Source organism: Microtus pennsylvanicus, chromosome 2, assembly GCF_037038515.1.
Source record: "Microtus pennsylvanicus isolate mMicPen1 chromosome 2, mMicPen1.hap1, whole genome shotgun sequence".
In the NCBI taxonomy this organism is placed as follows: domain Eukaryota; kingdom Metazoa; phylum Chordata; class Mammalia; order Rodentia; family Cricetidae; genus Microtus; species Microtus pennsylvanicus.
In genome coordinates, this window is record NC_134580.1 from 67,147,496 (window position 1) to 67,159,994 (window position 12,499).

At 39.2% G+C, this 12,499-nt stretch overlaps 1 protein-coding gene across 1 annotated transcript; it reads right to left on the bottom strand.

The window, feature by feature from the left end:
* Nucleotides 1-476: 476 nt before the first annotated feature.
* Nucleotides 477-11,001, bottom strand: LOC142843615 (uncharacterized). Its single transcript, XM_075961255.1, has 7 exons — nucleotides 10,952-11,001; nucleotides 10,446-10,559; nucleotides 8,850-8,975; nucleotides 6,765-6,890; nucleotides 4,691-4,816; nucleotides 2,612-2,737; nucleotides 477-619 (listed from the first exon to the last, which is right to left on the bottom strand). The coding sequence occupies exons 3-7, from the start codon at nucleotides 8,952-8,954 to the stop codon at nucleotides 494-496; spliced, it is 609 nt and encodes a 202-aa protein (XP_075817370.1). The 5' UTR covers nucleotides 8,955-8,975; nucleotides 10,446-10,559; nucleotides 10,952-11,001; the 3' UTR covers nucleotides 477-493.
* Between the last annotated feature and the right edge of the window lie 1,498 nt (nucleotides 11,002-12,499).

Sequence of the window (12,499 nt, forward strand, 5' to 3'; positions counted from 1 at the left end):
ACGCTGCATACTAGAGTCATTAGCAATGAGCCTCATACCCTCTCACTTCTTTAGTCTATGTTCAGTAAGTGGCTTTAAGGCTAAGATATATCTTCCTAACAAGATTTTAATCAGAAAAGAATGGAGGCAATGATTTGATTTCTTTTGTTGTATCTATCCGTTTCCTTTGAGTTCCGCCATGAGCCCGTTCCTGAGATACAGAATCTCTGTGTGCGTTTAAATTGGAGTATCTTGACTCAAGGAATAAAAACAGTCATCATAAAGCTATGGCATGTTCACCAACCTAAGGCATTTTTGAGGGGTTCTGATGTTTCCTACTAAGATATGAACCACTTACCATACTTGTGGCTTCTTCTGCCACACCCTCCTAGGCTTGGCTTTAATATCCTAGGTACCATACTTTCATCTACCAAGCTTTTCAAGTGACTGCCGGGATTGACTTGCCACCTGCACCATTCTGGACCCCATGGATTCTATCCTAATGGAGGCGCCATCATCCTACCTGTGCAGCTTGCTCTTCCTGTTTCTGCCTGAGCTCAGTCTGCAAAGTACTAACGACTTCTTCCTTTTCTTGAAGCTGCTGCTTCATCAAGACAATCTCCTCCATCGCAGTCGATTTCTTATTCAACGGAAGGGGAAAATATTTAGTTAAGCAATGGGATTGGCAACTTTTAGTTCTTTTGACTTTCTCATTTGCCTTGAATACCTACCCTATTTTTTTCTAATTTCCACTTTAATAATGCAAAAAGAATTTTACTTGCTAATTTATAAAGTATCATTGACTCGCCAAAACTTTTCAGAAGAAGACAGAAGCAACAGCAATACGCTTTTCAATTTCTTTGAAAGCTAACATAGCAAAGAGACAGACCAAATAGACAGTGAGCAGAAAAACATGGAAAACAGTAACAATATGTAAAATCTATCCTAAAAACCTTGCACTAAACAAGTTAAGGGCAAACAATAAAAATTGGGATTTTCTTGGCATTAGAGACTATAAAATAATAATGATAAAAAAAAAGACAGCAATAGAGCTACATCTGATGTTCCTGTGGAATAGGGAAAAATCCAAGGTAACCAAGAAGAATTTGTAGGAATAGGTGGCAGCTAGTATTAGAAGAGATGCAACACTTCCCGGTCTTTGATCATGGCTAAATGCAGGCCATCCACAGGAAAAAAAAACCCAAATGCGATCTGTATAGAGGTTTAGCAATGGTTCAGTGGCAACTAGCACTTGCTACTCTTGTGAAAAGATCCAGGTTCCATCACAGCACCCACGCTATCTGTAACTCCAGTTGCAGGGGATCTGATGTCCTTGTCTGACCTCTGGGGTTATGTAGTGCATATACATACATGTAAGCAAAAACATTCACACAAAAGATGCATGAACAATTACATAATACCATTCAAAAGTCAGGCATGGTGGCTCATGCCTATAATTCCAGCACTCAAGAGGCTGAGACAGGAGGACTGCCACAAGTTCAAGGTAAAACTGGGCTACATTGTGAGACCTTCCTTCAAAAACAACAACAAAAATCACGAGGAATAAGGAGCAGAAAAATATGCTGAAAAACACTGTAACTTATTTCATCGTTAAACATGTTTAAGAAAAATGAAGAGGACATGAAGGAACGATAGAGTTAGAAAAGTTTGGAAAATTAATAAAATTCATGAAGTTGATGAAAAAGAAAACTCGTTTCAGAAGAAAAAGCCCAACACAAAACAGAATGCCTTGAGTTAAATAAGAAAAATAAAAAATCAAAAAAAATATTAATCAAAATTGGGAAAAAAATTACACAACCTAAAATAAAGGTTAACAGAAACCTGCAAGGAAAAAAATGAAAGCATCGGAGCTGACCGAATGCTATGCATCATGTAATTCAAGAGTTTCTGAAAACACACGCTCCATACATGAAGAATACACTGAGTATGAGCAAATAACAACCTAGAATGCCACACACACACACACCCAGACACACACACACACACACATGCAGACTCTAATAAATGAGTAGACCAGGAAGCAAATGAGTGGGGGGGCAGGCAGGGAGGGACAGACTGACAGGAGAGCACTAATGGTCTGGCTCTGGCTTCAGAATGACCATGAACAATAACGCTGCATACTAGAGTCATTAGCAATGAGCCTCATACCCTCTCCACTTCTTTAGTCTATGTTCAGTAAGTGGCTTTAAGGCTAAGATATATCTTCCTAACAAGATTTTAATCAGAAAAGAATGGAGGCAATGATTTGATTTCTTTTGTTGTATATATCCTTTTCCTTTGAGTTCCGCCATGAGCCCGTTCCTGAGATACAGAATCTCTGTGCGTTTAAATTGGAGTATCTTGACTCAAGGAATAAAAACAGTCATCATAAAGCTATGGCAAGTTCACCAACCTAAGGCATTTTTGAGGGGTTCTGATGTTTCCTACTAAGATATGAACCACTTACCATACTTGTGGCTTCTTCTGCCACACCCTCCTAGGCTTGGCTTTAATATCCTAGCTACCATACTATCATCTACCAAGCTTTTCAAGTGTCTGCCGGGATTGACTTGCCACCTGCAACATTCTGGACCCCATGGATACTGTCCTAATGGAGGCGCCATCATCGTACCTGCGCAGCTTGCTCTTCCTGTTTCCTCCTGAGCTCAGTCAGCAAAATACTAATGAGTTCTTTATTTTCTTGAAGCTGCTGCTTCATCAAGACACACTCCTCCATCGCAGCCGATTTCTCCTGCAACTGAAGGGGAAAAATATTTACTTAAGCAATGTGATTGGCAACTTTTAGTTCTTTTGACTTTCTCATTTGCCTTGAATACCTACCCTATTATTTCTAATTTCCACTTTAATAATGCAAAAAGAATTTTATTTGCTAATTTATAAAGTATCATTGACTCGCCAAAACTTTTCAGAAGAAGACAGAAGCAATAGCAATACGCTTTTCAATTTCTTTGAAAGCTAACATAGCAAAGAGACAGACCAAATAGACAGTGAGCAGAAAAACATGGAAAACAGTAACAATATGTAAAAACTATCCTAAAAACCTTGCACTAAACAAGTTAAGGGCAAACAATAAAAATTGGGATTTTCTTGGCATTAGAGACTATAAAATAATAATGATAAAAAAAAAAGACAGCAATAGAGCTACATCTGATGTTCCTGTGAAATAGGGAAAAATCCAAGGTAACCAAGAAGTATTTGCAGGAATAGGTGGCAACTAGTATTAGAAGAGATGCAACACTTCCCGTTCTTTGATCATGGGTAAATGCAGGCCATCCACAGGAAAAAACCCCAAATGCAATCTGTATAGAGGCTTAGCAATGGTTCAGTGGCAACTAGCACTTGCTACTCTTGTGAAAAGATCCAGGTTCCATCACAGCACCCACACTATCTGTAACTCCAGTTCCAGGGGATCTGATGTCCTCGTCTCACCTCTTGGGGTATGTAGTGCATATACATACATGTAAGCAAAAACATTCACACAAAAGATGCATGAACAATTACATAATAGCATTCAAAAGTCAGGCATGGTGGCTCATGCCTATAATTCCAGCACAAAGAGGCTGAGACAGGAGGACTGCCACAAGTTCAAGGTAAAACTGGGCTACATTGTGAGACCTTCCTTCAAAAACAACAACAAAAATCACGAAGAATACAAAGCAGAACAATATGCTGATAGACACTGTAACTTATTTCATAGTTAACCATGATTAACAAAAATGACGAGGACATGAAAGGAACATAAGCATTAGAATAGTTTTAAAAAGTAATAAAATTCATGAGGTTGATAGAAAAGAAAACTCGTTTCAGAAGAGGAAGCCAAACACAAAACAGAATGCCTTGAGTTAAATAAGAAAACGGATAAATCAAAAAAATATTAATCAAAATTGGGAAAAAAATTACACAACCAAAAATAAAGGTCAAGAGAAACTTGCAAGGAAAAATATGAAAGCATCGGAGCTGACCGAATGCTATGCATCATGTAATTCAAGAGTTTCTGAAAACACACGATCCATACACGAAAAATACACTGAATATGTGCAAATATCAAGACCGTCACACACACACATACAAACTCTAATAAATGAGTAACCAGTAAGCAAGGGAGAGCGGGAGGGGCAGGCAGGGTGGGACAGACTGAAAAGAGCACTACTGATCTGGCTCTGGCTTCAGAATGACCATGAAGAAGAAGGCTGCATACTAGAGTCATTAGCAATGAGCCTCATACCCTCCAATTCTTTAGCCTATGTTCAGTAAGTAGCTTTAAGGCTAAGATATATCTTCCTAACAAGATTTTAATCAGAAAAGAATGGAGGCAATGATTTGATTTCTTTTGTTGTATCTATCCATTTCCTTTGAGTTCCGCCATGAGCCCTTTCCTGAGCTACAGAATCTCTGTGTGCTATTAAAATGGAGTATCTTGACCTAAGGAATTAAAACAGCCACCATAAAGCTATGGCAAGTTCACCAACCTTAATGGCATTTTTGAGGGGTTCTGATGTTTCATACTAAGATACGAACCACTTACCATACTTGTGGCTTCTTCTGCCACACCCTCCTAGGCTTGGCTTTAATATCCTAGCTACCATACTTTCATCTCCCAAGCTTTTCAAGGGACTGCCGGGATTGACTTGCCACCTGCACCATTCTTGACCCCATGTATACTATCCTAATGGAGGCGACATCATCCTACCTGCGCAGCTTGCTCTTCCTGTTTCCTCCTGAGCTCAGTCAGCAAAATACTAATGAGTTCTTTATTTTCTTGAAGCTGCTGCTTCATCAAGACAAACTCATCCATCGTAGCCGATTTCTCATGCAACTGAAGGGGAAAAATATTTAGTTAAGCAATGTGATTGGCAACTTTTAGTTTTTTTGACTTTCTCATTTGCCTTGAATACCTACCCTATTTTTTTCTAATTTCCACTTTAATAATGCAAAAAGAATTTTACTTGCTAATTTATAAAGTATCATTGAATTGCCAAAACTTTTCAGAAGAAGACAGAAGCAATAGCAATACGCTTTTCAATTTCTTTGAAAGCTAACATAGCAAAGAGACAGACCAAATAGACAGTGAGCAGAAAAACATGGAAAACAGTAACAATATGTAAAATCTATCCTAAAAACCGTGCACTAAACAAGTTAAGGGCAAACAATAAAAATTGGGATTTTCTTGGCATTAGAGACTATAAAATAATAATGATGAAAAAAAGACAGCAATAGAGCTACATCTGATGTTCCTGTGGAATAGGGAAAAATCCAAGGTAACCAAGAAGAATTTGCAGGAATAGGTGGCAACTAGTATTAGAAGAGATGCAACACTTCCCGGTCTTTGATCATGGCTAAATGCAGGCCATCCACAGGAAAAAAAAAACCCAAATACGATTTGTATAGAGGTTTAGCAATGGTTCAGTGGCAACTAGCACTTGCTACTCTTGTGAAAAGATCCAGGTTCCATCACAGCACCCACGCTATCTGTAACTCCAGTTGCAGGGGATCTGATGTCCTCGTCTGACCTCTGGGGTTATGTAGTGCATATACATACATGTAAGCAAAAACATTCACACAAAAGATGCATGAACAATTACATAATACCATTCAAAAGTCAGGCATGGTGGCTCATGCCTATAATTCCAGCACGCAAGAGGCTGAGACAGGAGGACTGCCACAAGTTCAAGGTAAAACTGGGCTACCTTGTGAGACCTTCCTTCAAAAACAACAACAAAAATCACGAAGAATACAAAGCAGAACAATATGCTGAAAGACACTGTAACTTATTTCATAGTTAACCATGATTAACAAAAATGAAGAGGACATGAAAGGAACATAAGCATTAGAATAGTTTTAAAAAGTAATAAAATTCATGAGGTTGATAGAAAAGAAAACTCCTTTCAGAAGAGGAAGCCAAAAACAAAACAGAATGCCTTGAGTTAAATAAGAAAACGGATAAATCAAAAAAATATTAATCAAAATAGGGAAAAAAAATACACAACCAAACATAAAGGTTATCAGAAACCTGCAAGGAAAAAAATGAAAGCATCGGAGCTGACCGATCATGTAATTCAAGAGTTTCTGAAAACACACGACCCATACAGGAAAAATACATTGAATATGTGCAAATATCAAGACCGTCACACACACACATGCAAACTCTAATAAATGAGTAGACCAGGAAGCAAGGGAGAGCGGGATGGGCAGGCAGGGAGTGACAGACTGACAGGAGAGCACTAATGGTCTGGCTCTGGCTTCAGAATGACCATGAAGAAGAAAGCTGCATACTAGAGTCATTAGCAATGAGCCTCATACCCTCCACTTCTTTAGTCTATGTTCAGTAAGTAGCTTTAAGGCTAAGATATATCTTCCTAACAAGATTTTAATCAGAAAAGAATGGAGGTAATGATTTGATTTCTTTTGTTGTATCTATCCGTTTCCTTTGAGTTCCGCCACGAGCCCGTTCCTGAGATACAGAATCTCTGTGTGCTATTAAAATGGAGTATCTTGACCTAAGGAATAAAAGCAGCCACCATAAAGCTATGGCAAGTTCACCAACCTTAATGGCATTTTTGAGGGGTTCTGGTGTTTCCTACTGACATATGAACCACTTACCATACTTGTAGCTTCTTCTGCCACACCCTCCTAAGCTTGGCTTTAATATCCTAGGTACCATACTTTCATCTACCATGCTTTTCAAGTGACTGCCGGGAATGACTTGCCACCTGAACATTGTGGGCCTCATGGATTCTATCCTAATGGAGGCGCCATCATCCTACCTGTGCAGCTTGCTCTTCCTGTTTCTGCCTGAGCTCAGTCCGCAAAGTGCAAATGAGTTCTTTATTTTCTTGAAGCTGCTGCTTCATCAAGACAAACTCCTCCATTACAGCTGATTTCTCATCCAACTGAAGGAGAAAATATTTAGTTAAGCAATGGGATTGGCAACTTTTAGTTGTTTTGACTTTCTCATTTACCTTGAATATCTACCCTATTTTTTTCTAATTTCCACTTTAATAATGCAACAAGAATTTTACTTGCTAATTTATAAAGTATCATTGAATCGCCAAAACTTTTCAGAAGAAGACAGAAGCAATAGCAATACGCTTTTCAATTTCTTTGAAAGCTAACATAGCAAAGAGACAGACCAAATAGACAGTGAGCAGAAAAACATGGAAAACAGTAACAATATGTAAAAACTATCCTAAAAACCTTGCACTAAACAAGTAAAGGGCAAACAATAAAAATTGGGATTTTCTTGGCATTAGAGACTATAAAATAATAATGATGAAAAAAAGACAGCAACAGAGCTACATCTGATGTTCCTTTGGAATAGGGAAAAATCCAAGGTAACCAAGAAGAATTTGCAGGAATAGGTGGCAACTAGTATTAGAAGAGATGCAACACTTCCCGTTCTTTGATCATGGCTAAATGCAGGCCATCCACAGGAAAAAAAAACCCAAATGCGATCTGTATAGAGGTTTAGCAATGGTTCAGTGGCAACTAGCACTTGCTGCTCTTGTGAAAAGATCCAGGTTCCATCACAGCACCCACGCTATCTGTAACTCCAGTTGCAGGGGATCTGATGTCCTCGTCTGACCTCTTGGGGTTACGTAGTGCATATACATACATGTAAGCAAAAACATTCACACAAAAGATGCATAAACAATTACATAATACCATTCAAAAGTCAGGCATGGTGGCTCATGCCTATAATTCCAGCACTCAAGAGGCTGAGACAGGAGGACTGCCACAAGTTCAAGGTAAAACTGGGCTACATTGTGAGACCTTCCTTCAAAAACAACAACAAAAATCACGAAGAATAAAAAGCAGAACAATATGCTGAAAGACACTGTAACTTATTTCATAGTTAACCATGATTAACAAAAATGAAGAGGACATGAAAGGAACATAAGAATTAGAATAGTTTTAAAAAGTAATAAAATTTAATGAGGTTGATATAAAAGAAAACTCGTTTCAGAAGAGGAAGCCAAACACAAAACAGAATGCCTTGAGTTAAATAAGAAAACGGATAAATCAAAAAAATATTAATCAAAATTGGGAAAAAAAATTACACAACGAAAAATAAAGGTTAACAGAAACCTGCAAGGAAAAAAAATGAAAGCATCGGAGCTGACCGAATGCTATGCATCATGTAATTCAAGAGTTTCTGAAAACACACGGTCCATACAGGAAAAATACACTGAATATGTGCAAATATCAAGACTGTCACAAACACACATGCAAACTCTAATAAATGAGTAGACCAGGAAGCAAAGGAGAGCGGGAGGGGCAGGCAGGGAAGGACAGACTGACAGGAGAGCACTACTGCTCTGGCTCTGGCTTCAGAATGACCATGAAGAAGAATGCTGCATACTAGAGTCATTAGCAATGAGCCTCATACCCTCCACTTCTTTAGTCTATGTTCAGTAAGTAGCTTTAAGCCTATGATATATCTTCCTAACAAGATTTTAATCAGAAAAGAATGGAGGTAATGATTTGATTTTTTTTGTTGTATCTATCCATTTCCTTTGAGTTCAGCCATGAGCCCTTTCCTGAGATACAGAATCTCTGTGCTATTAAAATGGAGTATCTTGACCTAAGGAATAAAAACAGCCACCATAAAGCTATGGCAAGTTCACCAACCTTAATGGCATTTTTGAGGGGTTCTGGTGTTTCCTACTGAAATATGAACCACTTACCATACTTGTAGCTTCTTCTGCCACACCCGCCTAAGCTTGGCTTTAATATCCTAGGTACCATACTTTCATCTACCATGCTTTTCAAGTGACTGCCGGGATTGACTTGCCCCTTGCACCATTGAGGGCCTCATGGATTCTATCCTAATGGAGGCGCCATCATCCTACCTGTGCAGCTTGCTCTTCCTCTTTCTGCCTGAGCTCAGTCCGCAAAGTGCAAATGAGTTCTTTATTTTCTTGAAGCTGCTGCTTCATCAATACAAACTCCTCCATCGCAGCCGATTCCTCATCCAACTGAAGGAGAAAATATTTACTTAAGCAATGGGATTGGCAACTTTTAGTTCTTTTGACTTTCTCATTTGCCTTGAATACCTACCCTATTTTTTTGTAATTTCAACTTTAATGGACAACGAATTTTATTTGCTAATTTATAAAATATCATTCAATTGCCAAAACTTTTCAGAAGAAGACAGAAGCAATAGCAATACGCTTTTCAATTTCTTTGAAAGCTAACGCAGCAAAGAGGCAGACCATTCAGATACTGAGCAGAAAAACATGGACAACAGTAACAATATGTAGGTATCTATTCTACAAACCGTGGACTAAAGAAGCTAAGGGCAAACCATGAAAATTGGGATTTTCTTGGCATTAGAGACTGTAAAGTAATGATAAAAAAGACAGCAATAGAGCTACATCTGATGTTCCTTTGGAATAGGGAAAAAATCCAAGGTAACCAAGAGGTATTTGCAGGAATAGGTGGCAGCTAGTATTAGAAGAGATGCAACCCTTCCTGTTCTTTGATCAAGGGTAAATGCAGGCCATCCACAGGAAAAAAATCCCATATGCGATCTGTATAGATAGAGGCTTAGCAATGTTTCAGTCGCTACTAGCACTTGCTGCTCACATGAAAAGATCCAGGTTCCGTACCAGCACCCACGCTATCTGTAACTCCAATTCCAGGGGATCTGATGTCTTCGTCTGACCTCTGGGGGTATGTAGTGCATATACATACATGTAAGCAAAAATCTTCACACAAAAGATGCATGAACAATTACATAATATCATTCAAAAGTCAGGCATGGTGGCTCATGCCTATAATTCCAGCACTCAAAATGCTGAGACAGGAGGACTGCCACAAGTTCAAGGTAAAACTGGGCTACATTGTGAGACCTTCCTTCAAAATCAACAACAAAAATCACAAAGAATAAGGAGCAGAACAATATGCTGAAAGACAATGTAAGAAGAGGACATGAAAGGAAAATTAGAGTTAGAAAATTTGAAAAATTAATAAAATTCATGAAGTTGATATAAAAGAAAGCTCGTTTCAGAAGAGAAAGCCAAACACAAAACAGAATGCCTTGAGTTAAATGAGAGAAAGGAGAAATCTAAAAAATATTAATCAAAATTGGTTAAAAAAAATACTCAACCAAAAATAAAGGTTAACAGAAACCTGCAAGGAGAAAATGAAAGCATCGGAGCTGACCGAATGCTATGAATCATGTAATTCACGAGTTTCTCAGAACACACGATCCATATATGAAGAATACACTGAATATGTGCAAATACCAACCGAGAATGCCATACACGTTTGCACACTCTAATAAATTAGTAGATGTGGAAGTAAGCGAGAGATTGAGGTCAGGCAGGAAGCTACCATCTGATACAAGATTGCTACTGATTGTCTTACAAGAGGCATTTGTTGTGGATATCCGTTGGCTGGTAATGATTTGTTAAGATAATAATACCGAGGTGACTCACTCCTACCTTCACGGCTTGTTCTGACTGTGCCTGGTGAAGCTGGGCTTGCAAATGTGTAATCAATTCCTCCTTCTCCTTGACTTGTTTTAGTTCTTTCAGCTCCTTTGAGTTCTTATAATGCTGAAAATTGCAACAGATTGAAGTCACTTACTTAAGAGTTACAATCAATATATATTTTATCTTTTTTACACTGTTTGCCTTTTAGAGACATTGAATTACAGCTTCATTAAAGTGATAGAAGCACTCAGGAGCGAGAAGCAGGAAGATCTCTCTTAGAAGCCATCCTGGTTTAGAGTCCCAGAACAGTCAGAAAGACCCTGTATCAAACAAACAAACAAAAACCAATAAAACCAACCAACCAACCACCACAACAAAATCAAACAGCAACGACAGAATCAAGAAAAAAAATTAACACAAAGGGATAAATTTTGGGCTGGGAAGATAGCTGAGTTTAAGAAAGCTTGTCCTACAACAATGGTGACTAGGGTTTGTATCCTAGAAGCCACAAATACCTGTTATTCCATCTTCAAAAGATCTGACACACCCTCATCTTGTCTCTGATACTCTTTTCTGTTACTGTCCTCCATGTCCCCAGGCACACACATGCACACATGCACGCTGCACTAAGCACACCATGGCACACCGTGGTTACAGGGCTGCTGTGACTGACAGCTGGAGCGGACTGGGACGGCTGGACACCATTTATTGAACACGGAAAGGAAATGATGATATAAGATGCTGGCATGTTTAAGGCCTGAGGGCAAAGTAGTAAGCCTGAGTGAAATGCAGAGTATAAAATGGAAAAAATAAAAAAATCTAACAATATGACTCATGGAAAGTCTGAAAGCTTCAACATGAAAAGGAAAAGGTTAGTGCCTGCCACCATAGCCAGGGGAAGAGAGTTGCCATAGGAACCATAGAGGATGAAAAGAATTCAAACAAAGAAATTACTTGCCTTTAAAACCAACTTTGAGATGTTAAACAACCCTATTAGATTCCCCTCCTTTTCGTGGCCCTGCTGTAGGAGGGGCTAAACCTAGGGCCTTATCCACACTGCATAGGTGCTCTTCTCCTGAGCCACATCCCCAGTGCAGTCAAGGGACAGCAATGTCCCTGAAAGGCAAGGCTAAGCAGGGCACTGGGAGGTAACAAGTGCCCTCAAGGGCTGTGGCTCAGAACTTGAAAAACTCCTCTCAGAAGGAACACTTCTGACAATATAATACAGGGGGCAGGGGGAGTCGAGGCTGACTTACAACCACTGTGAGCCACAGGGGCACAGCAACATCAGGGTAAACTGCACACGCCCCCAATACCTGACGGTTCCTGTTCGTTCTCTACAGCGATACCCAACACTCAGAAGGCAGAGGCTGAGAGATCAGGACTCCAAGGTCATTCTTTGGCTAGCTACAGAGCAAGTTGGAGACCAGCCTGGAATACACGAGACCCTGTCTCAAACAAATTAAATTAAATTAAAATAATTTATCAAAAATTACTTAAACAAAACAAAAGCCCTCAACTCTTTGGCTTGCCACTTGTCTTTGAAAAAGTTCATGGACATCTTTTGAATCCTCAAGGGTTGGAAAATACAATGCAAACTATAAGAAAGGCAGACAAATTTACAGAAATAAACAGAGGTTTATAAACAAATACAGTGCTCCAGTCCAATTTACTCTTTACACTTTTCTTGTGGAACAAGAGTTATGTCCCTAAGGAGGAGGAAAGGGGGGATAGGGAGGAGGAAGGGGAGGATAGGGAGGAGGAAGGGGAGAAGGAAGATGTTAACAATAACTTTTTTGTATCTCCCCCCCCCCCCTCTCTCTCTCTTTTTTTTTTCTTTTTTTTTTGGATTTTCGAGACAAGGTTTCCTCCATAGCTTTTGGCTCCTGTCCTGGAACTAGCTCTAGTAGACCAGGCCGGCCTCGAACTCACAGAGATCCACTTGCCTCTGCCTTTCGAGTGCTGAGTTTAAAGGCGTGCGCCACAACCGCTGGTTAACAATAACTTCTTAAGACAGTTTGATACTAAACTGTCTAAGTAGATAGCAGAGTAGATAGCTCATC

Bases quoted from the DNA above. Each gene is read 5' to 3' on its own strand.
- LOC142843615 (XM_075961255.1), bottom strand. From the start codon at position 8,954: ATGGAGGAGTTTGTATTGATGAAGCAGCAGCTTCAAGAAAATAAAGAA. The intron at 4,817-6,764 runs GTAGGATGATGG...TTTCCCCTTCAG, and splicing joins AGGAAGAGCAAGCTGCACAG to TTGCATGAGAAATCGGCTAC. The intron at 620-2,611 runs GTACGATGATGG...CCGTTGAATAAG, and splicing joins AGGAAGAGCAAGCTGCGCAG to AAATCGACTGCGATGGAGGA.